The sequence below is a fragment of the Larus michahellis genome, chromosome 3, assembly GCF_964199755.1.
Source record: "Larus michahellis chromosome 3, bLarMic1.1, whole genome shotgun sequence".
Lineage (NCBI taxonomy): Eukaryota > Metazoa > Chordata > Aves > Charadriiformes > Laridae > Larus > Larus michahellis.
The window spans coordinates 28,071,764-28,097,933 of NC_133898.1; the positions used below are offsets into that span (position 1 = coordinate 28,071,764).

At 39.1% G+C, this 26,170-nt stretch overlaps 1 protein-coding gene across 50 annotated transcripts in view; it reads left to right on the forward strand.

Annotated features, from left to right (window-relative positions):
* ESRRG (estrogen related receptor gamma) overlaps positions 1–26,170 on the forward strand; it is a 405,634-nt gene that overhangs the window by 265,562 nt on the left and 113,902 nt on the right. For all 50 annotated transcript variants that reach the window (XM_074579431.1, XM_074579402.1, XM_074579424.1 and 47 more), the window contains one exon: positions 12,074–12,489. In XM_074579431.1, the coding sequence (XP_074435532.1) occupies positions 12,074–12,489 (416 nt within the window). The remainder of the gene's footprint in view (positions 1–12,073; positions 12,490–26,170) is intronic.

Genomic DNA, 26,170 nt, shown 5'->3' on the forward strand with positions numbered 1-26,170 from the left:
TCTCAGCATGAACTGGGATGTCAGTACCATGCCCAACTAACATATTCAACCATTTGTTCTGCCTATTTTTAGTTTCCAGTGCTTCCAGAATCAAGACAGATAAACAAAGAAAGAATAAGAATTCAAAGGTAGAGGTTCTTTTTTCTTACAGTTTTCATTTAAAAACGTTAAGGGACTTTATAGTGTAGAAATAGAAATGTTGTGCTGCATTAACAGCCAGGCTCATATCACTCAAATGCTTGAGTGTAAAAAAAAAAAAAAAAAAAAAAAAAAAAATATATATATATAGACTGTTATGCTCTCCAAGTCCTTTGATGTCAGTGTGGTTTTCCTTGGGTGCAGTAGGTTATGGTAATCCACTTGCATCTTGCGTATCAGAATATCAGGACCTTAGACCCTCTGAAATCACAGGCTGGGTTGGGGAATAACACCATTAACTAGTATAAATTTGCAGAGCTTCTGAGTTGCTGGGTCTATTCCCCTGTACCCAAGGTTTTGACCCACAATGAATGGCAGATGTGCTGTATTTGGAACAAATTTGATTTTGATTTTTTTATGTACTCTTCCCATTAAAATAACAAACCCAACACAGTTTATAAAATTACCCAGATGATTTAAGTAATTTGTGAATCAAGCAGTGATATTGGAGGAGGAGACTTCTTCATAATTCATATTCATCTTTAGAACTGGTATCTCTGTTCTTGGATGTTTCACAGCAGTTACAAATTTGTAATCTTTTCTTTTGCCAGGAATTTGTTGATGGATTTCTCTTTCACTAGCACTTCTTTTTTGCATTTTGTAGAATATTCCTGTTCTGTCAAAGTAGTTTTTTTCCTGGTATTGTCTGCCTCTTCTATTTCAAATCCTTAAAAAAAACCCAAACATAAAAACCTTGGGCTATTCACAGCTACACGTTGCTCACACATTACCCTTTGTGCATGCTAAAGCTGTTCTTCCCGTAGGCTTTATTTTTAGGAAGGCTACACACAAAGAAATTGGGATTACTTTAACAGAAAAATAAACATTTTAATGTAAAAATAAGAAGAGATTTAATTTAGCCTTAAAATAAATTTACCATTTAGAAAAAACTATGTATTTAAAAATAACAAAGGTTTCATTTCTGGAAGTTCAAGGCAAGTTCCCTTCTTAGAAATAAATGTTCAGATTTCCAAGGCATGTTTTCATCAAAGCCATGGCAAAAAAAAAATATTAAGAAATAGTGCAAAATATACCAAATTGGGATTCCCCAGGACCTTGTTTCTGTTGCATGCCATGTCATTGGCCTGCTGAGCAGCGTTAGGTAACCTTCGCCTTTCTGTGTCTTGTTTTGCCTGTCTGTAAGAAGGAGATAGTGGTACTCCCTGGAAATGCAGTTTAAGATCTGCATTACAATCAGTAAGTAAAAGATGAGCATTATTAATAAATAATACCATAATATTATTAGTAGTAATATTTGTCTAGGTTCTTTTTTTCCTTTTTATGTCGATTTCAAGAGGACCTGGTCAAAGAACTCCTGCGCGGGAACCAGGAAGAAACTGTGTCATCCCTAGAGCCAGTAGATGAGGGACAGGGACTGCCTGTCTGAAAACTTAGCCACAGGAAAGGCCTGGTCCTTTAATTTGTTTCCAAGCCCCATAAAAATGACTGGGGTTTTTGTGATCATCACACAGCTAAGACTGTGGCACTTGGTGAAATGCTGGCACTCAGGAGACTGTTTTAAACTACTTTCATTTTTTGTTCCTAACTTTTTGGTTTCTTGTGGACATTTGCATCTCATAATTTGAAAGAAATGTTTTCTCCCTCGGAGAATCTTACATTTCACTCCTTTTAGTTTCCTTAGCAAAAATACGGTTTCAAGCTTTCAATATGAGACCGTGACAAAGTGATTTTATAGCCAGTACTGAAAGTGACTAAACTTGACAACAATTGTATTTTATGACAACCTCTGCTTTCATGTCCACAGCCTACTTTCCTATTATCAGCTGTGATTTCCTCCCTCCCCCCCCCACTTTTTCTCCCCGTCTTTTCCTCTGCCTTCCTCCCCCCTGTGACTTTTTTCAAATGTGAGCGATTCTGTATCTCTGCACTGGCTGGAAACAAATCCTTTTACCAGGAGTGCATTTTAATGGGCAGCAAGCTTCACTTAAGTCACCAGAACCTTAACTGTATAATATTCAATTTTTTACCAACCCAGGACCAAAGCTTTTTCTTGAGAGCGATGTTCATAAGAGTACTGGAAGAATTAGTATTACAGAACTAAACCAGATTAGGAGGGAATGTGAATTAGATTTGGTAACAGATGGTGCCGTGGAAATTAAAGGTGCTTTGCGAATGGAAGCGACAGCAGCTTGCCTCTTTTCCTCTCCTGTCTCTCTCTTTCATGCGCTTGATAGACGGGTATAAATCACAACAATCCCGTCTTGACAGCCAATTTCGAGAATTTGATCTGGTTAAAGACATGGCTTCCCTGCTCCACTCACTGAAACCGGCTGCTATTTTATTTTTATACAGCACCTTGTCATATTTAGGAAAGTGGAATCACCTGCCTCCCTTTAATGAAATTTTCTTTAATTACAGTTTTAGCTCTTTAGTGTTAATTACTTTTCCATTCAGCCTGAGTTCTCAGGCTGTCTCATAGGAATGTATTTCTCTCCCCCACCCCACCTCCCTGCACTATTCACGCATATGCTTTCATTTTTCTAAAGATGCTTTTCGTTGTTGGAAGTTGTTGTCAGATCCATTATAATTAGATCCTAATTATCAAAATCATCATTATTGTGTAGGAAGAGGAAGCATTGCAAACAACTGTTAAAGTTATAGGATCTTGTTTGACAGATGAGAAACCTTTCAGGATATACATGAATAGTAAACAAGCAAACAAAAAACCCTACTAAAAACTCTGTCTGGGAAGAATATAAGGATCTGGATAGCAAACGCTTTCCTCGGAAAGAAAATCCACCCAGTTTATCTCTCCATACCTATCCTCCAGTCTTTAATCCCACACTTTTCGGAAAAGATCGGAATAAAATTTCTCTACTTCAGTTTGCTTATGTAAATATTCATCTTTGCACCCCTCGTTCAGGTGTCCAGATATAAAAATCACTTCTCTAATGTGTGTCAGGACCCAGTTATACTTGCGTTAATACAGTTACTTTTTTGCACTTAAGGCAGCAAGTGTAAGTGAAAAGGCAGCTGTGATGCATGGAGATGTGGAGATGCTTCTGCCATACGCTAAGAGTCTTTAGAGTGAAAAATAGGGGACTATATCTTAAAAAAACCCCAACAAAACAAAAGAAACTCTCAAAGTAAGAGAAGATCCTTAGAGCTGGCAACTAACAGTTGGTAGAAATAAAGCTTCCTACTGGCAGTCAAATCAAATGTAGTAACAACTCAACGACTCCCTGCTGCTAGCTGACAGCATGGTGTAACACACTGGGACAAACATTCACTTAAACACTGATTGCAGGAAAACGTCATTTTCCAACTCACCAAGTAGCTTTTTGGTTGCGCGTGCCTGGGTGTACGTGTAGGGGGGTTTTAAAGCCGGTGGCGTGCGGCTGGGAGACAGGACACACTCAGCAGCCAGCTGAGTGAGGGGGTGGGAGAAGGAAGGATCACTTGCTTTATAAGTTTTAGTCTTGAGTCTTTTAAGACGCTCACTCTGTGATACTATTTCTGGTATGTTCTTTCTAATCGCTTCTCCAATTTAACAGAGCTTGGCTGGCAAATTATAATTCGTCTGTTACAGATCCGCAGAAGTTCAGTGAGAGCTGGATGGGGAGACAGGTACATGGTGTGCACACACCTACACTCTGCCTTTTAGCGATGAAAGGAAATTGCAGCTAGAAGTTGTGAAAAATCTGATGATGCAAACTTTGTCTTGAGACTGAAGGCATGTTTTTGTCTTCTCTTTCTGGTTGGAAAGTGATGAATGACAGCTATGTCTCTGATCTGTAGTGCTGGCTTTCTGGTTGGTGCAAGTGACTGCTTTTGATGCTGTAATCATTTCAAAATAATCCTTCTTTAGAAAGCCTGTTATGTTCTTGAATAAATCTTTACTTATTTTTGTAGTTTTGTATTTTTCTTCCTTGAAGTAGTTGAATATAGCATTTTATTTTCTTTTGCTATTTCAATTGATTTAATAAAAAGAATCATCACAATTAATAATTAGATGAGTCCTTGACACTTTACCATGTCCTCTGGGGACTAGAGACATCAGGTGGACTCCACCTGATACCACTGGAGTATAACCACAAATAAAATGATGCTCCATCACAGAAGAATACGTGACTTCTTAACCAGAGATTTGCTGTCTTTCAACACGTGATATGAATTAAAAGGCTGCAGTTTGAAAACACAGTAATAAAATCTTACTCTTCCTGATCAATATACTGATTTTCATATGATGAAACTTGGCCGTTATTCTAGTAGTCACATCACAGCCTTTCGGTTGAAACTGTTTGGGCATGGAAAGTCTCTTCATGTAAGTTTATGCAGCTCTCCAGGCACTGAAGAGCTGACCCATTTGAGGCATGTTAAGTACTGTAGCAACAAAAAATATGTAATGTTAGACTAGAAATCAGTAAATGAGAGAAGGTAGGTCTAAGGTATTCTAATGATATGGTTGTAACTTTAAACAACAGCCATGTTCTAATTGTGTAAAAATGTTAGAAACATGGGAGAAAGAGAGAAACCGAAGAAATAAGTAGGAGTATGAAGTGTTCACTGAGTTTTAAGTTATATCAGAACCATAATACGTACACAAAATACAAAACCATACATTTCTTTTACGTGTAACTTTCAGGCATTCCAGAATGATTGTCATTCAAAGTGACATCTACTTCTTGCATAGCCTTCTCTTCAGTATTTGCTTTTTTTTTTTTTTTTTTTTTAAGTATTTGGAAGCTGAATCATCAGACCATATGAAGAAAGTATCTTTTTCTACTTGAAATGCATGAAATCTGTAGAAGTAGGCAAGTCTTTTCTGCAGGAAACTTTCTGTGGTGATGGGCTGCTAGTAGTGGTGCATAATGCAGTTTGTAGAACATTTGTTGCTTTATCTTTGTCTTTCAGTAGAAGGTTTATTTTTGTTAAGTGTGTTGCAGTGACGTATATTGGATGCATTGGACAACTGTGTTACTGAGGGCTGGCACCTCTTCAGATGTCTGGTGTTTTGGCTCAAAGGTGCAAGGTCTTTGAGTATTCTTCCCTGTTTACTTTTTGTTCCCCAAAGAGTACCTGATGTAAAGAATAATCATTTTGCAATTCTGTTGGCTATAAGTGCTTCAGCTCTTACATTCAGAAGAGTAATGTTACGGTCTGTCAAACCATAGGATCTGTATGCTGCAGAGCTTGTGCGTGTCTAAGGATACATTTAATTAAACCGGCATTAGTGCATCTATACAGACTTATTAAAACACTTAGTTTGTCTCAATAATATTGATTAAATAGCAGTAGTTTGTTTAATCTAAGTGTATTTTTGCTATTACTACATTACTTCCAAGTAATCAGGGTAATAGTCATCATCAGTGAAATATCACGTTAGTTATGAAGTAATGCTATAAGAATTGATTTAGACTTGGCAGGAAGGGAAGGCTTTCTGTCGTATAGTGCCAAAGCCCGATTTGGATTATTAGAATGAGAGTTTTAAACGTAATTTCTGTTCGTGTAAACAGGGTGTGTTTTATAGGTTTATAGGTTATTCCATATTCTGAGTATCCATTATATCAAGGAACACCTCAGACAGTTAATTATGCAAAACATCATGTAAGTAATTACACAGTATTATTATGCATTTAACAGTTTTATTGATTTGCCAGTTGCTCACTTACAGTATTTGGAGCTATAAACAAGAGATGCTCACCCTCAGTTGAAATAGGTCCAAGGAAATGAGCTAAAGATAAATGACACCAGTATGCATTGTTGCATCAGATGTAATCCTTAAATGTAGAAGCTGTCAACAGTGATAATTTGCAACACATTGGGGTATCTCAGGATCATTTCCTTCTTGTTAACAAAGTTTATCAACCAGGAAGCACAGGGAATCAACTTGAAATAGAAAGGGAAGCAATAACGAGTATTTATATACTGGGGGGGAGGGAGGGGAGGTTCAAGTAATTCCCCCTCATCTTGGAGGGTCTGCAGTAGTTGCAAGTGAGCCACTTGAAAATTCTGCTTTTTAAAAGCGGCGCAGAAAACAAACTAAGTGCAGCCTCTCAGATTAGATGCAAATGTGAAGGGCCTCAGATAATGGCTAGTTTTGTTAAACTAAAAGTGACCAGGCAGTAGTGTAGTCTTCCACTGCCTTGTGTGTAGGAAGTGCTTTAGCAGAGCTTGGTAGATTGCATACAGAGCAATAATAACTGTTTGGGAAGCTGGATCCTGTGTCAGCAATCATCAGCTAACTTGGGCCACTGCTGGTAACAACATGATGGCTTCAAGCATTGCATCTTCTGTTCCGGCTGCTAGTGTCTGTGACAGCTGCTCTGGAAGAAGTCATTGGCTTGCTTTGCTTTCCCTTACCAAGGTGAAGTGATGAAAGTTTCAAGAAAACATGAAAGAAAGAAGAAATTACAGAAAGCAATGAAACATTCAACATTGGTTTAAAAAAACCACCCTCAAACAAAAAAATGCCCCACAGTAGTTCTGTTTTGCACAGGGTCGTATACGTGTGTTCATTAATAAAGACCTAATGTGTAATAACAGTTTTGTTTGTGCGTGCATGGGATAAGATTAGCAATACTTTGTAATTAATGATCCCATCCACTAGGTTAACCAAGCAGGCCTTACGATATTTCTTATTAAAAGAAGAAATGCTTTCTTTTCCTTCTCCCAACTAAGCCAGTGCACCTTAATGCAATGATGATATGTTAGACCCAGCAGTTGTCAAAGCATCGTATTACTGTGATGCCATAATGACACCCTGTCTCTGTAAAGTAGTCATGTTTTCTCAAATCACACGTTGCACCGTTGATTTCTGACATGACACTTCATTCAGTCACTTTCCTTTTCTTCGGCATCTCCATTCTCTGACAATAGCAGCTGGTGCCCATTTTCCTACTAAGTGATTCACATTTTGCCACTTTACTAGAGTGCAATTAGCTGAAGCAGAAAAAAAATGCTCAATGTAAAGCAGCTTGGCTGAAATTGTTACTCAGCTCTTTAACAGGACCCAGTGAAAGTCTTGAGGTGGTGTTGGGGGCAGCAGTGCAAGAGGCAACATTCTCATTTCTTTCCACAAAAACATTTTTTCCCCTCTTACATTCAGAGAAGGAGAGTACGGGAAATCACTGGAACATGCTGTACTGTTTTCTGTCTACTGATTTTGGTATAGACCTCTGAAATGATACCAAAAATAAGCAAAGTATTTAAGAGGAAATGTGGGTTTTACGGCCAAAGCAAAGAGGTGACTTCCGTTCCTGACTCTGCTACAGACTTGCTGTGTCAGCTAGACCAAGACTTTCTTTTATGCATTGGTTTTCACAGTTAAAAGTATGAGGATAGCAAGTTAAGACCTTTTTGGTCAACATCCATGTGAGTTAGAGGAATGTATCAGAGGAAAATCAGCTGGATTGCACTGTTAGCGTAAAAAGTACCTAGGTGAGCGTAATAACACCTGCCTTGCTGATGCTCCCACATAGTAGTTGTCATTAAAAATGTCAACTGCTAACAACCTATTCTGATATTTATGGAAATAGGGTAATTCTCTCTTCAAGAAAAGAATAGCTTTGTCTGCAGGTAAAAGTGAACTTTTGTGTTGGTCTGTAATAAAGGTGCTCACTGTAATTATTGTGACTAATTATTATTGTCACTGAAACCACCAGTGCAGCTCTGAAGTAGGGAACGTTGCTGTAAGCAGAGCTTTTCCTACTTGAAAAATAAGCATGAAACATGTAAATGGATTATGAAGTATTGGCATGTTGTTTTGACCTCCTTTAGGTGTTGGTAATAAGGGACATAAGGGAAAAGGAACTTTCTGAACCAGTTGTGTGTATGGATGGAATATAAAGAGCTCACAGTGGCTTGAACAGGAAGGCTTTCTTTTTTTAAGGCTATATACTGTAATCAGACGCAGTTAATTTTTGCACTCCGCTTGTATATTGATACTGATTTAGCCAGTGTCAGCACTGTCAATATCATTATTAATGTGGCAGGTAGATGGAAATACGAATGTGATTGCATTAATAAATTCTTAATATATTCAACCTTTCATAAGCACATAGCATTACAATTTATTCGCTATTGTTTAAGACCATTTTAGAGCAGGAGTTGCATATTGAAGTGCTCTGTCATTGTACCTTTCTACCAGCAGTGACTGGCTTCAGGTCTTTCTTAAACGAAGAAGTTGTGAAGTAAATTTAGTAGAGATGTGAAGAGTCATGCTATATACTACATATTACTTGAGGCTTGCAGCACCCTATGTAGTTTCTGTTGTATATGGGCATGGAAATGTTTCTAGAGCCAATTAATTACTTACCCTAAAGTTATGAAAGGGAAGTTTACCTGAGAGCAACCAGTTGTTAGAAGACTTACCCGAGAGCAGCCCACCACAAATGGAGCTGCCATTTATTTGACTTAAAATCTAGTAAAGAAAAAAAACAACCCCACCAAGGCTTTAAAATAAATACTGTACATTTTTATATGACACATGTTATTTCTATTCATAAACCTTAACTAAATTTAGATTTTTATTAATCCAATGTGACCTAAAAATTTTGCATTAACAGCACAATGTGGAATTGGGCTTATTCTCTTTGAATGCAGATAAAGCCATCATCTTGAAAATAGCTCTTTCTGACAAAAAGGTGTTCTTTTGAAATAAAGTCTTATTCACTACATTCCTCTTAGAGTTAATGTGAATTTTAGTGCCTCTAATTTTAGATTGAAGTGAGGTCTAGAATAAAACCCACTGGCTGACAATTGAATTTATAGATAGTTGTGAATATTTCAGGCTTGAATAATAGAGCTGTAGAATTTCAGACACAGGGAGGAAGAGAGAATTAAGCTCCAACTGTAGTTTTAGCCTATAATGCAATGGTGTCTAGGAATTCTTCAGTGTAACGAGCTAAGTAGTAATTAGGAGGGAACTGAGGGAGGGATTTTACAGAGATCTAGCTTAGGCATTATTCCAAATGTTCAGCATGATGATTTGATGGTGGTCCCACCTGCCATCCGTATAAGATGGGTCTTGAATTAACGTTTGTGCAGATGCGGTACAGTAACGAAGGAGTGAAAGCAGTAGGTATGTGTTGCCCACCCGCAGCTAGCACCCAGCCGTGTCTCTGGTTTGCCTTCAGGGGATTGAGAAAGTTTGTGTTCTCAAAGTCGGGCACTGTTGTTTTCACTTTTCCTTGGAATGGTTAATGTTTTAACTGCATTTGTGCTTTGCCAGCATGCACCAATCCAGTCTATACTGTTTAAGCTGTAGCCAAAAGCAGCTCTGTCTTGGTTAGTACCAGAAACCACTACTTCAGAAGCATCATCAGACTGGCTTTAGCCTAAGCAACACTGGTGATGAGATTTTAATGCTTGTAGAACTGAGTTCATGTTTTGGTTCTGACCGCTTGGAGTGGGAGATATCCACTTTTGCACTGGCTAAGACAACATGCATTTGGACAACTAATTAATTGCAAATGGTTTTTCTAGGAAGGAAAGGGTGACATTCGAGCTCATTATTGCACAAATTAGGAAAAAAAAAATGGCAGGGGGAGTCTTAGACAAGAACATGCCATCAAGCTGGTTATGACAGACTGTAGGCAGAGACTCCTATTGCTGTATTTTGAGACTTTACATGTGGAGTCTCAGCAGCAGGGAGATGACAGGAAGACCAAGTACCTGTTTAGTCAATAAAAGGATCTTAGTGTTAGTGTATAGAAAAATAATGTAAAAAATAAGTTGGTAGAAGGTGAAAGTGAATTGATATTTTTAATTGTAGCTGTATAAAATTCAGTGTCAAAGAAAGAGGAGAGAGACAGAGAGACACCATGTTTTAGTACCCTAATAACTTCTAACTCTAGTCTAAGATCATAATGTATGTGAGAGCGGTCCAGTAATTATAAGGTAATAAGTGGAGTGGTGGTGTAAGTGCTCTAAATTAAAAGGAATTCGCAGAGCTGCTGTAAGTCAGTGCCGACCCGCTTTCTTTCAAACGTTGACTTGAGAAAAGTGCTTAGCCCAGAGTGCAAGTAGAGAGACAAGAGAGAGCTATCTATTAATTATAGCACTCATTAGCAGTGACGGCTACAAGGCAGCAGATGCAGAAGAAAAGGCACACGCTACTGCAGGCTGGCAAGGGGATTTCCCCCCCTCCAGTTCTTGAGGAAAGGACAACACAAGCAGGTGGTCCAATGTAATAAGATATTTTCACGGCTTTAACCTTCCCATTTCCTTGGTTTATTTGCTGACACCACATAGCTTGCTCCTTCCACCGCCCCAAATAAGTACTGATTTTAAGTTTGGAGGGTAACATTTCTGCACATCAGTCTGGCTGTTTTCCAAATTCACGTGTCATTTGTTTTCAGTAGAATTTTACAGTAAAAACCACAACAATTGAGAGGCCCAAAATAAGATCCGTGTGCACTGATTTTAGGGTAAATCTCATCCTAAGAAGGTATTTTAATGAAGGGTCAGGCTTTGATCTCGGCTACGCTAATTGGAAAGGAAGCCAACTCTGTGGATTTATGTCTGTTTTCTATTGGTGAATTTGATTCCAGATCTTGAAGTAGAAATTGATTTTTTTTTTTTTTAACACAAAAAGGTGAAAAACTGAAGACAAGATCTCAAAAATTACTTTAGAAATTAGAAAGTTGAGTCAAGTCAGTCCAATTGTCTGGAGTCATTTGTTTGCTTTGAGAACATGAATCTATAGCTCCAGGTGGGTGGCCTTATGGGGTAGTTGCTTTTCTGCTGAAAATGTTTCTAGAGAAATGCTCATAACTGTCATCTGTACTTTGGCAGCTTCTGAGAGTACTGTCAGGAAAATGCTGTGTATGCCATTTGCTATTATGGTCTCATAATCACAGCTGTAGAAAATGAAGATGGTATCTGATTTGGAGCTTTCTAATTCTTATTTTTGGCCCTTGTTCTCCCTAAAATATGTTTTAAAATAATAAAAAAAAACTTGAGGATGGAATAGACAGGGTTTTTTTCCCTCTAGGAAGCACTAATTTGTCAGATCAAATGTTATATGGTTTTATTTCAGATGCTTAATTCTGAAAATATGACAACTGAGAAGTAGGACAGAATCTCATCTTCTGAAAGACAAAACTTCTATCTAAAATTTCCTCTAATATATATTTTTTTTAATCCAAGAATGGAACACGTAAAATGTCAGATCCTATAGAGCTGCAGATATATGGGATAGTGGCATAGTTATTACTGGTTAGTCTGAGGATAATGGCTAGAAGTAATTGCAGCCAGAGCTGATGAATCATTTCACTTAGATTTTGTGAAGATGGAGTCCAACCTTAGTTATTTGTTAGAGTTCCCAGTTGATGTGCTACTCTGTTACTAAATAGCTGTATCTATAGTAAAGCAATATTAATAATGAAAAAATAGGCTCTGGGAGACTTGCTCTTCAATTCCTAGATTAGATCAGTAGACGATGGATACGTGTTTTAGTCAATTGTCTTGACAAATATTAATTACAGAGCAGAACATCTATGGGATCAAACTGGGAAATATTTGTTCCTGATAATGACGGAATTTACAGAGAGAAAGTACCAAAGGAAACAGGAAGACATTTAATAGCCAAGTCACCCAATAGGATTTTTTAAATTTTTTGACTTGCTAGGTGACAAGTTCAGAATTTAGAGTTGATATGAAGTTGACACGTAGCCTAGAGGGCAGGTGGAGGGGACAACAGACGGATTTGGTCTCTTTAAAGTTCTTGTTTACTGCCTGTCTGGAGCTTTGACAAAGCTCTGTCATGCCCTTATGCTGATTACCTTCATGTAGAACAAGAGGTATTGACTAATGAATGAATGATGTGCAGTCCCTAACCCTTCCAGAGCAGTCTTAAAGAGCACTGTCTTTAATACACAGATTCTTCTTTCTCTCTCTCTCCCCACTACAGGCTTCTCTGCAGAATGTCAAGCAAAGATCGACACATTGATTCTAGCTGTTCGTCGTACATCAAGACGGAACCGTCGAGCCCTGCCTCTCTGACGGACAGCATCAACCACCACAGCCCCGGTGGCTCCTCAGACGCCAGCGGGAGCTACAGTTCCACCATGAATGGACATCAGAACGGGCTGGACTCACCTCCCCTCTACCCTTCGGCCACAGGGCTTGGGGGCAACGGGCCGGTCAGGAAACGGTATGATGACTGCTCCAGTACCATCGCTGAAGATTCACAGACCAAGTGTGAATATATGCTGAACTCGATGCCCAAAAGACTGTGTTTGGTGTGTGGTGACATTGCATCAGGGTACCACTATGGAGTGGCTTCCTGCGAGGCCTGCAAGGCTTTCTTCAAGAGGACAATTCAAGGTTGGTTATTCTTTAAACTTCTTGTCTTTCTTTTGCACAAAGTGGAATAGTACAGTCCTTGACTGTATCCTGTTAGGACTTCAGACTGACTGTACCTTTTCATTCTTTATAGTGTTTGGTCCTACAGATGTTACATGAAAAAGCCCCTTTGTGGGATTCTTCGGGAGTTCTGTCTGACATGTTGAGCCCACTGCCACGTTTATTTTGATTATGTAAAATAGAAAAACACTAAAGCCATCCAGTGCACGTTCAGATTTGTTTTCTGTATGAGTTTCTCATTGATTCCCATTAATGATTGTTGCAAAGAAAACTGATTATTTTCTAAAGGTTGCAATGGATGCCTCTTGAACACACCTTGTGGCTTGCCTCTTGCACACAGGGATTGTGCTTGGGTTTTGCTCCTAGTTACACCACTACGGTACTTAAATTGTTAGAGAAATCCAGTTTATTTTTGTTAAAGCACCAATGCATTTCAAATTGGAACAATATGCAATGGTGTAGTTCTTTGTGCATATCAGTGTATTAATAACTGGTCTTTCACCCACATGATACACAGTGGCCTTACACAGGTTCAACAAATACCCGTAAGATCACATCCTAAGGAGAGTAAGTTGGCAGCTTTTGGTCACTGCCCAGTACTTTGTACTAATCTGCTCTTGATATCTGTTACAAATATGCCACATATTTTGGCATAAATTAGTATGAATGGGGTAATTTGCATGACCACTTGTTCTAGCTTCATAACCAATGGCGACAAAATAACCTTCTACTTTGATTTAGGTATCGTCCTTTCAAGTAAAATTGAAGGTGCTTTATTTAAAGAACACGAGGCCAAGCTTGGCCTGTACAGGAATGTAGTGTCACATCGAATTAAATTCAAACTTCAGAGACTAAAATTAGGTTGCTAAGTCCAAATTTAAGCTCCTCAATAAAACCTGCTTGATTTTCATAGATGTTGACCACCTGGAATTCTCAGGAAGACAGTGCAAACTGATGGTATACTTTTCTTTTTAAAATTAATTATGATAAGGACCGTAAAGTTAGTTTCGGTTTGTAATTTTACATAACCCAAAATTTGAAACATTTGGTCAAGATTTCTTAAATACAGTGCTCCCATATTTAATGGAAAATTAATAAGGAGAAATAATGAATATTAAGCTAATTTATCCTTTGCTGAAGCAATAGCCATTTTATTCTTCTCTGATCCATTTTACTACTGGGAGATTTGGGCCTTCTACCAGCGTGCAATACCTGTTTTATGATGGCCATTGAGCCACAAATTAAAAACATCAGGCTTCAGTTCTTCTAATGGAGCTGAGTGTTACAATTTTTGCAATCCATAAGCAAACATACCTGTGAAGATTCCTTGTGGCCTGGGTTCATATGTAAAATGAGTGCCTATAAAGAAACAGTATGCTCATTTCAAGTTTGTGTTTTGAAAAAGTAAAGTAAGAGGTAGGTGTTTTCACTTGACCTTCAAGAACTTTTTCAGAAAAGCTAAAAGAAAAAATAATGTTTCCCTTGAAGCAGTTCATATTTTGTGATTGCTAAACTTCAAACACCAACTTCAACTAGCAACTCTGTTTTTATAAATGTTATTTAATTGCTATGTAATAGCTGTCCTGCAGAACTGAATTGATGCATGATTATTTTAGTTGTATTTTGAGCATGAAAAAATACCATGGAAACTTTAACTGACTAAAATGTTGACTTCTGGCAGTAGTAGGTAGTCTGCAATTTTACACCGCACCACAGACAGCAAGTTCCTGGGCATGGAAGCACAAGACAGGGACGTCATTCGCCAGATTAGCAACTTGGACTTGGCCACGCAGCTCAAGTTAGAACTGGCAGCTGTGCAAAAGTCTCAGTACAGTTAGAGCGCTAGCTGCATCAGCAGGTGACAGTGCTGTGAAGACAAAAAAAAAAATGCAGTAAGGCAAAACCAAGCATCGAATGGAAAAACAATAATGAAGAAACTAAGAATAGGAAGTATGTTGCCATCATAATGTCATGGCAGCATCTTCAGTAATGGTGCTGACTAAACTGACACAACTACTCAGAGTTTTCAGATACTACCCAAAATAGCAGAAGCTACTTACTTTGGTGAATCAATCCATGGATTGTGGTAAGCGACAAGAAGTATATACGAAAAAGGTACTCCTCATGCCCATATTGAATGGGCAGATTCTACCTTTAAGTTTACATGAAGAATAATTCCCTCAAGGTTTCTTTTTTCTCTAAATGACAGAATTTAGTCCCAGTGTTCCTATAGGTCATTCTTCCCTGTACCATTTCACTTCCTGGTTCATATGACGTTATTTCTCTGCTTATTTTTAAATAAGTTGATTACTGCATAACTGCAAATAAGAAAACAGGAAAACAGAAAAAAACCAAGAAATTATACAGAATAGTAAACCAGACTACCTGGAGAGTCAAATATTGTAACTATGCTTATGTGAGGATTACATGTCTTGGCTCAAAGAGTCACGGAATCATGGAATTTTTCAGAGTTGGAAGGGACCTCTAGAGATCATCTAGTCCAACTCCCCTAATTAGGCTCCTACTCCTGAACAGAGTAGGATTGCCTAGAGCACATTACTCAGGACTGCATCCAGATGGGTCTTGAAAGTCTCCAGAGAAGGGGGCTCCACAACCTCCCTGGGCAGCCTGTTCCAATGCTCTGTCACCCTCACTGTAAAGAAGTTTTTTCTCATGTTTGATTGGAACTTCCTATGTTCCAGCTTGTGCCCGTTACTCCTCATTTTACTGGGAACCACTGAAAAGAGTCTGGCTCCATCCTCCTTAAACCCACCCTTTAGATGCTTGTAACTTGTAAATGTTAATAAGGTCTCCCCTCAGCCTTCTCTTCTCCAGGCTAAAGAGTCCAAGCTCTCTCAGCCTTTCCTCATAAGGGAGATGCTCCAATCCCTCAGTCATCTTTGTTGCCCTACACTGGACTCTCTCCAGTAGTTCCTTGTCTCTCTTGAACTGGGGAGCCCAGAACTGGACATGGTATTCCAGTTGTGGCCTCACCAGTGCAGAGTAGAGGGGGAGAATGCCCTCCCTTGACCTGCTGGCCACACTCTTCCCTATGCAGCCCAGAATTCTGTTGGCCTTCTTGGCTACAAGGGCACATTGCTTGCTCATGGATAGTTTACTGTCTACCAAGACCCCCACATCCTTTTCTTCAGAGCTGCTTTCCAGCAGGTCCACCCCTAACCTATATTAGTGCCTGACATTCTTCCTCCCCAGGTGCGGGACCCTACACTTGTCCTTGTTGAACCTCATTAGGTTCTTCTCCTCTGCCCAGCTCTCCAGCCTGCCTAGGTCACGCTGGATGGCAGCACGGCCCTCTGGGGTGTCAGCCACCCCACCCAGTTTGGTATCATCAGCGAACTTGCTGAGGGTACACTCTGTTCCCTCGTCCAGGTCGTTGATGAATACTTCAAACAATACTGGTCCAAGTATTGACCCTTGGGGGACACCACTGGTTACAGGCCTCCAACTGGACCCTGCTCCATTAATCACAGTCCTCTGAGTCCTATCACACAGCCAGCTCTCAGTCCACCTCACTGTCCCCTCGTCTAGTCCACACTTCCTCAGTTTCCTAAAGAGGATGTTATGAGAGGCAGTGTCAAAAGCCTTGCTGAAGTCAAGGTAGGTGACATCTGCTGCTCTGCCCTCATCCAGCCAACCAGTTATAACATCATAGAAGGCTATGAGGTTGGTCAGGCATGATTTACCCTTGGTAAATCCATGTTGACCACTTCCAATAACTTCCTGCTTCTGAATGTGCTTGGATATGACATCCAGAACGAGTCGCTCCATCACCTTCCCAGGGACGGAGGTGAGGCTAACAGGTCTGTAGTTCCCTGGGTGCTCCTTCTTGCCCTTTTTGAAGACTGGAGTGATATTGGCCTTTGTCCAGTCCTCAGGCACCTCTCCTGTTCTCCATGACCTTTCGAAGATGATGGAGAGTGGCCAAGCAATAACATCTGCCAGCTCTCTCAGCACTCGCGGGTGCATCTCGTCAGGGCCCATGGACTTATGGATGTCCAGTTTGGTCAAGTGGTCTCTAACCTGATCTTCTCTACTGGGGAAAACTCTTCCTCTCTCCAGACTTTCCCCCTTGCCTCCAGGGCCTGGGATTCATGAGGGACAGCTTTAACAGTGAAGACTGAAGCAAAGAAGGCATTCAGTAGCTCTGCCTTTTCTGTGTCTTCCACCACTAGGGCACCCATCTCATTTGTTAGTGGGCCTACAGTTTCCCTAGTCTTCCTTTTTCTATTGATATACTGAAAGAACCTCATCTTGTTATCCTTAACCGTGGTGGCCAAGATGAGTTGAGCTTTCGCCCTGCATAGCTTCGCTACATCTTGGTAGTTTTCATAAGTAGCCAACCCTCTTTTCCAAAGATCATAAACTTTCCCTTTTTTCCCGAGGTCCAGCCAAAGCTCTCTATTTAGCCAGGCTGGTCTACTTCCCTATCTGCTCATTTTTTGCGAATTGGGGATGGCCTTCTCCTGAGCTTTTAAGAATTCCTCCTTGAAGTAAGACCAGTCTTCCTGGGCACCTTTGCCCTTCAGGACTGTCCCCCAAGGGACACTCTCAACCATGCTCGTAAGCAGGTCAAAGTTTGCCCTTCAGAAATGTAAGGTGGCAGTTCTGCTGGCTCCCCTCCTTGCTTCACCAAGAATCGAAAATTCTATCATTTCATGGTCACTCTGCCCAAGACGACCTCCAACCTTTATATCCCCTACAAGACCTTCTCTGTTAACAAGCAGCAGGTCCAGTAGGGCACTTTCCCTAGTTGGCTCCCTCACCAGCTGTGTTAGGAAGTTGTCTTCTGCACGCTCCAGGAACCTCCGGGACTGTTCCCTCTCTGCTGTGTTATATTTCCAGCAGATGTCTGGGAAGTTGAAGTCCCCCACAAGAACAAGAGCGAGCGATCAGGAGACCTCTGCCAGCTGCTTATAGAATTGCTTACTTTAATTGCTACTAATTTAATTGGGGTTACTTAATCATAGATTCAGTGAAAAAGAATATTTAACTTCCCAAACCTTTCTTGTTTATCATTCGTGAGTTACTAAATTAGCTCAGACTAGTAGAACCTAAGTGCTACTCCTGATGAAATCATGGGCAAAACTGCCCTGACTTCAGTGAGAGCGAGGTTGAGCTGATAAAGTTAGATTATGAAGCACATCTTGTGTTCCAGTCAGGCCCGATGTCCTTTCCACTAAGTCAATGGGAGTCTTTCCATTCTTTCCATTTCAAAGGAGTCTTTTGAAATCTCAGTAGGTGAAAGCCACAGGCAGCTGTTCAGAGGGCCAGCGCAGTTATCTGGACACCACCAGCGTCTTGCGTAAGAAAGACGTGAAGTGCATCACAGGATACCTAGTAACCCCTTACATGAGGCAAATTTTGCTCTAACGTAGAGTATACACCTGTTTTTTAAGGGTAATGGAGATTATCATTCCCTTTCAGATGACAGCAATTTAGTCTAAAAAATGCCTGTTCCTGGCTGAAGGATTTCCCCTCATCTTCTTCCTGCCTCTTGCAATCCCTGATGATTTTCTTAACAGTAAAGAAATTACATGAACCCTGTCTTGAATTGTAAGCAGGTGTAATTTTGTCTTTTTTGAATATGTATTTTTAACTTAGCAGAGAAATACATTTGGGGCTGTGGTAAGGAATGCACAGATTATGATAAAAATCAATAATATTAGAAAAAATTAGAAACAAGAAATCACTTGCCTAAAAAAACAAAACAAAACTCACCAAAAAGCCAACTCAATATGTAAAATTGGTGTCGTTTTAAGTCATAGTAGAATCTAATGACGTTCTGCCCCCTTTTGTGATGTACAAGGGATGGGAGAACTGGATGTTCTCTCTGCTCAGCCTAGTACCCAGTCAGCTGCAGTTCTCAGTTTGCTTCTGGGATAATTTACATGATGGCTGATTGCAAATGTCTCACAGAAACACATACACAGCCAAATCTCCCCAAAATTGGCTTAACATCAGGGACAGCAGAAAATAGCAACATCTAAAAATAGTTCCAGGTCCATTGATTTTTAGGGTCTCTCCACAGTTTTTGCTGTGCACTGTAGTATCTTGAAAACTCCTAGCTTTTATTAAAAGAGAGGAAAAAAAAATTTCAGTTGTCAGCTGGGTGCAAAGTCTTGTGTTTGGCACAGAGGTCTTGCACTTACTAGATATTTTGTAGTGAATATTTAATGTAAATACATTTCTCATAATTTTTATTTGCTCAGTTATCATAAAGACTAGTAAGTACACATTTTGCATTAATAATATGTAATTACTCAGTGCCTGTAACTTAAGCATTTCTGCGAGTGGTTTGAAATGCTATTCTTCCTTTCAGTAGAAAGATGATAGGACTTACAGATTCACAGTTAGTTTACTATTTTGTTTTATTTTAGCCTTCATCTCTCTAACATAATGGCCTGCAACTTTCTTCCAAATCTTCAGGACTGACATCTTTGGACTCTTTAAACTGCATGAAAAGGCAGTGTTGAAAAGCCTAGGTGTTGGTATGTTGCCTTCCTGGTAAGGCTTGTTGCAAAAGTGTCAGGGCTTACTTATTATTTCCTTGGACAGCATTTGAATTATTGCCACAAAAGCTAAAATATTTTGCATGCAATGGTTCTTGTAGTTCTTGGGCTTTGGGTTTTTTTTTTTGTTTGTTTATATGTTTATTTTTTTAGGGAAAAACTGTTGGATGAACAGTATTGAGACAGCAATCTTCTGTTTATAGGCAGGATGAGTAAAGCACTAGTAGTAAGAACCCCTGCAATCATACCCTCACTGTCTCATTTAAGAGCTTTATCCTTGAAAGTTGTTGCCTGTCCATGTCTCTTAACACAAACAAGAAGTATTCCCTCCTGGGAATACTGTTACCTTTTTGGTCATTACATGAACTAGACTAAGTCTGCCATCTCATTTTATGCTGATCGCCTAAGAGCCTTCAGCTCTACAGTTCTGCAGTAATGTAGTTCCTATGGTCTTCAAAGCCTGCCCAAACTATGAGCTAGATTAAACTGCTTTGTCCTTTGTTCGGTGAACAAAGGTGTTCACCCTTAAGTGTTCAGGTTTGTCAACCCTCTTTAGAGTGTTTACCCATTACTGCGCCAATTTGATTTGTAAATGTACAAATGCTTCATAGTAAATATATATACTTTTTTTCTAATCAGGAAGTTTTATTCAGGAAAGTTAGAACTGACTATGTAAATTCAGATAAGGTGACATTTGAAATGGGCAACGTAAAGTTTGATTCGAAGTTGCACATGACTGAAATGGCTTCCAAAGGTTAATTTGCATCTCTCAAAACTTACTCTTGTAATACTACACATCATTTTTGTGGAGAAAATGAAAGAAAATTAAGCAAGATTTTCTGGCTTTTCAGCATCTTTACAGGTAGCTAAGAGTATAGGTTTTTCGTAGACAGATAAGGTGGAGGCTTGCATCTTGGTGCAGTAGTCTGTGGACCTTGGCTTTGGTGCAAAGATGGCAGCCCTCCAGTGAACCTAACACTAAATGTCACCTGAGTCCATCATTACCTGATTAAAGCATTCACCTTCCTTACATAAGTGAAAGTCTGTGCATCAGCATTTCTTTCAAAGAATATTTTAAGCAAGCAATGATGGGTATCTTCCTTTTTCCCCTGGTTTCTCTGTGCCTATGGGCAAACCGGACCAGTGAGCAAGTATTTTTAATTCCTTCCAACATGTCTTTTAATCCTGTCGTAATGTCATTGTGTAACTATGGAAGCCAAACAAGATGAGACAATAAAATATAAACACACTGAAATCTGAGAACCAGACAGAAGCTTAAAAGTGTACGGATGGTTCTGTCTTTTTTACTACCTCTACATTCCTTACAGCCTTGTAAATTATATGCTGCATTTTGGTTATTAGGGAATAAGGATGAGCATCCTGATTTGTGCATGGCTATTTCAAATCCATCAGAAATACTCACAAAGAGATGTGGTTTACAAATCGTACGACTAGTACAGTGGTATGTATCAATGCCATTATAATTAGGTCTGGATCTCTATTTGAAAGCTTCCAGCTCACTTATAAAGCTCTGTCTATTTTGAAACTGGAGACATGCGAAGTCTCAGTTAGCAAATGATTTATTTTAATGTTTCTATAACTTTTTTAATGACTTTTTTACTGCTGTGAAAGTCATTTGATTTGCAACTTTACAGACTGAGATATTCTGTGTGCTCATAAACAAACAATGGCAATTTTCCATGCTACCTTGGTAGGATGTATCAAAATTGACCTAGATTAAATACCAGTAGGGACAAAATGTAGATAATTCGGTCTTTGACTTGGACAACTCTACAGCGACTCCCAGGTGGCAGGGGATCAGTTCTATTTGTGTCTTCAAAGCGTTGATTCTCTCTTAAGATGACCTAAATACCCTTCATTTCTATTGAAGATAAAGAGGTTGACTCCAGTGGGAATCAGAGGTTGTTGGGCCCTTAAAGGTGTCATTCAACACCCCCTAATATCAGCCTCATATTGAAAACTATGGTGGTTTTTATGATGCTGGAAACCCATGTATGTAAAGTTAGAGGTTGATGCAAAAATGTCATGCAGTCAGAACCAACCAGCATCACCTTTACATTTCGTTTTCAATCTACATTCATGTTGCTTTCTAGGAATAAAAGAAAAAGAAATTAAAAATGCATTTTGGAAGTTCTAAGTATATTACAGTTCAGTAACATAGTACACTGGTTTCTTTCAAGCAACTGAATATAGTGGTTTCATTTAAAATGTACTTTTAATCTGTCCATGTCCCTCTGTCAAATACCATCTTACACTGTAGAACTACTTAAAAACTAGCTGCTTCTCCTGAATTTCTTATTGTAACTGAAGAGGCAGCACAAGCAACAGAAATGTAAGCATAACCCTTAAAAAAATATTGGAGACATTTAGGAACCAAATCTTAAAATGTTCTGTAACTCTGTGTATGCAGTATTATTTCTGAAGTCTCCTGGGTAAAAAATTATGAATACAGTCAACTTTAGGCTTAATAAGCTCCAGATGACATGTAGCAGAATTCATAGGTCTATAATTCATAGAGCTTTCTACAGTATCAGGTGAATCCATCTAAGGATTTGTCAGCCAAAACTGGATTCAGTTAGGTTCAGATGCAACCTCATTCCAACCGGACCCCATTTCTGAAACCTTATCGATAAGAGTACTTTTACTTGTGAAAATATTTACTCATGCTTAAATTCAGTTGAGTTCTGACTGCAAAGTAGGGAACAGAGTCTGCAAGAACTGAAACTTTAACCTGAGGGAAAATATTTTTACTTTCCTCAGTTCAGCTTTGCTAAGACCTATAAACATCAAATGCATTTTTAAGTCCATTTGGAACTTTTTCCTCTATCCTTCTTTTCCTGAGTTACCCTGTTACTCTTTATTTCCAACAGCACCTACTTCTCAGTTTCTCAGGAGCTATTATTTTCTGTTCTGGTTGGATTACATATCAATGTGTGACCTCGTAATTCACTTCTGTAGTTCACTCTCTGTGTTGGCGTAGATTCTCCTGTCTCTCTTTCTAAGACTTCTCTTCTATTAATGCCCAGAAGACCTTTAGCTGTAATCCTGGCTACCCTTCATTTTGCAGTTTTCATGCGTGCTGGTCCACAGACAAGCAGGTGTATTCCTTTGGGTCTGTCACCCAAGAAAACAGAGCATGAAGGTGGTACCTGGAGTAAATCTTACTGCAGAAAGACTTACATCCAGTGATTCTATTAAGAATAATGAGAATACTTGCTTTTTAAATACAAGTTTTTCAAAAAAGATGTTTGGTTACAGAAGCTCAAAGAGAAAGTTTGGGAGAAAAATGGGGCATTATTGAATATAAATAGATACTGAAATGCGGTTTCATGAGCTGATTATAGCATAAAATTATTACATTGAAGGAATAATTAATTCCCTTCTGTTGTTTTGATGCCTTTTTTTTTTCTGTTTTTATTTTTTCTTTTGGACCTACACTTGCACACAGTAAAAGTTTCAGTACTGGTGTCTTCAGCATTCCTCCTGCTTTTGTAAGTGCCTCATGGCTACTCTTCCCAAACACACATTCACCCTGTATCTCAGTCTTCCTCATGTCTTTTACTTGTCCAAAGATTTTCTGAGCATATGCTCATAGCAATCCTTTTACATCTTTAGTGCTATAATATCAAATATCATAGTGTGAAAAGGGAAATAAAGGTTCTGCTAAGAATTGCTCTCTGCAATTCTTGTCAGTATTTCTGGAAGAGAGATCCCTGTTTCACCCTGTCCCCCAGACTGGAGCCAGTTTCTACAGCCAACTTCACACTCTTGAGACCTGTGAAGTTCTAAAGTTGTAGCTGTTGATGACAGTAACTTCATTTGGGGTAAGACGCCCAGTGCTTTCAGTGGCCTCTTCTTTGACATGGTTCTCACTCCTCCTCTTCTGTTACCTTGAGCGTCACTGTTACTTCTGTGCAAGAAATGGCCAAAATGGTCTTGAGAATCTTGTCTAAGTCCAGTTGATTGCCCGGCTTGTAAAGCCATCAAGTAAGTCCCTGTACCATTAAAATTGTACTATGACTCCACATCTCATTCAGGTAACCTCCAAACCTCATCTGTGGGATTGAAAAAATGGTATCTTGGCCCACTTATGCTCAAGCTGCGTCTGAAGATCTGACAGTCTGAAGCATCTAAAACCAGAGCGCCAGTTATGCAGCGTTTTAGCAGTTCACCTGCTATCTCAAGATCAAATGGCATCATATTTTTTGTGATTCAGCTGCTCTTGATAGGCACTGTGTTTTAGAAGTATTTTCTCATCTTTTGTCTGAGATAATAAAATTTTAAAAATTAGCAGAAAAAAGAAACTCTTTTAAAATAAACATTCCTCAGTGCATGAGGAGAGAAAAGATGCTCAGGCTGGCATAAATCCCATTGTATTATTATAGCACAGGGCAGTGTGTTTGGGGAGTGAGAATTTGACATATATTTTTATTTTCAAACGTCATACTAATTTACATTACTCAGCCCTTTAACTGCCAAACTGTAAAAGTCCATTACGCTACTGAAAGGAATATACAAATTATCCCCTGGCACTTGAGGCAGGAGTTTTACATATACGCTGTTATTCTATCAGCCAGCTAGCTGCACGATTCTATTAAGGAGTAAGTGAGAAAATTATATTGCCTGCAAACTAATTGTACAAAAGCCTCTGAAATAAGTAATCAGAGCCTAGTTCTTTCTGAAAACCAGCCAGGAGATATTATAAATTGCTCGATTGTTCTTGTCAGTCCAGTTTAAAGACTCAGAGCTGCCATGTTGATTTTGTTCACTGTATAACACAGCTACCTCTCCAGCTGTTGACAGGACTGGGCAAACTCAACTTGGACTCTTAGTAGCTGCTCAGTTTCAGCCTCTAGCATCATGCAGTAGACGAGTAAATGGTAGAGCCTCCTTCCAAATGTTCTTTATTGAAATAAAATGCAGATCTGAGCATCTTGAATGGATGTAGCATACCTATGGAATTGTGCAGATTCCCACACACTTCTTAAAATGGTGTATGTTTTTTTATTTTCAGTGTGTAGAAGTAAATAAGAAATTATGAGAGCTCTAATAACATGCAATGTGCAGCAAATTTAGTTTTTTACCAAAATATATCCACTGGTACTTTGAGTGCTAGGTGAAATGCATTTTGAGTATGATATATATCCAGGTATATATACATTGCAAAATTCCATGAGCCTTTTTCTCACTGACAGAAATGAAATTTACCTGTGGGGATATTTGATAGAATACTGCATTCATATGTGAAGTGGTGACAAAATGTTAGTTTCCTTGAACTTTTACTGTGGTCTAGCCATATTCTAAAATACTGAAATACTTTAGCGGAACCAGCTATGGCCATTGGTAAGATACGGATCTTTGCTGCAGCAATAAATCCAGTTACTAACTCCACTGAGTTCATTGGAGGAACTCTTTCCAACATCTTCCAAGTTTATTTTCTAACATCAAAAATTAAGATCGAACATCTGCTGTAAAATATAATTCATTAAAGTAAAGCAGCCTAAATCGGTAGGAGAAGATTCCCCCTCAAAGCTAAAGTACTGGAATCTAAATGACTAGAAACTAAAGTACCAGAATCTAAGTGACTAGAATAATAGCTCATTTGAGAATTTTTTAAGTGGCAAGAATTTGCAGGAAGAATAAGTTACGTTGTCTGTGCATAATATGCTGCACACTACAGACCCTTGCTGTGTTTCACAGAATTTTGCATGAGACTGAAATGTCAGGATATAGATTAGAAGGGTCTACTTAGGCAAATAAGCAATCTTGCTTCTATTTTCCTGGTTTGAGTACTACTATTTGGTGTTGACGTCTGTAGCTTTGTCCTCTGTGCCTTCGCACAAGGGCTCTGGCTATAGTGGGAGTGCTCAGCTTGCCTTGGTACAGAGCTTTGCTGCCTGAAGTTCTGTGTTGTAGTCTCGATCTTGTTTTTGATCGAGATCATTTCTGACCTTGTGCAAAGATATCTTTGATCTTGTGCAAATCATTTCTGATTCCTTGCTTCCTTTTTTTAAATGGGGATGGTAATACGTTTATTACTATAATATGATGACATTAATTAGATACAATTTGTGAATGTCTTTGAAGGTTTCCCTGTGTAGTGGTTGTGCCTCACACTAAGGCACTAAGAATGCCTCGTTAGAGTGTGAAAGGATAATGGGAATTTTTTTTACGCCTGCCCTTAACATCCTTTCCTACATACCCTTTCAGAACTTTTATTTCCTAACTTCATTAATGTGTATGGGAAAGAAGTTTTGCAGGAACTGTTGTGCCGAATTTCCCACGCATCATATCCTTCAGTTTCTTAAATAGCTTTCATCTCAGGAGCTAAGGAAGGGGAACAGAACTAAACTGAAGTTTGAGTTTTGTCAACAAGAACCATTAGCATTCAGACGTACTGAGATCTGTTTTACTCGCCAGCATTGCTAAGTCAGCCATGCAGCAAAGTTCAGGAGAAATAAAGCCCGCAAAGGCCTGAAAAGGTTGTGCAAAGTATGCTGGTTGTATTGGCAGAATATACATTACACCACACAGACCTCCTTTATCATAAATACTTAACCAAATTTCAATAGATGTAAGTGGTTTAAGTATTACTTCCTGTTGAATTAGCAGTTGCTGAGCATTTGAGTCTTTGTGCAATCCTGCAATCCACTAATGTGATATTTAATGAGGAGACATCAGTCTGGAGAAAGGTAGTCAATATAAATCAGTGTTTACAAAGTGTGATTAACTCTGAAATATTTCATCAATGCTGTGGTCCCAGGCAGACTCTATGCTAATTATTAGAACCTGCACATGTTTCAGGGGACTTTGACGGACCCTGAGTGCAGCAAACATGGAGCAGCAAAATTGCAATTATGCTCGGACTGTCTCTGATGACAATTTATGCATTTGGTGTGATGACCTCTTGCTTCCCAAGAGGGCAATAAACAGAATGCATTTTCATTAAGATACTAATGCACTTAATCACAGGGGGAAAGGGTTAGAAAGTAAAGAAATACCTTTAAAGCAAGATGTGACAGGCTGATGGGGAAGATACTTTATTTAAAAGTCAGTTTCCTGGTGAAACTTCTGACTGCTGCAAAGTCTGT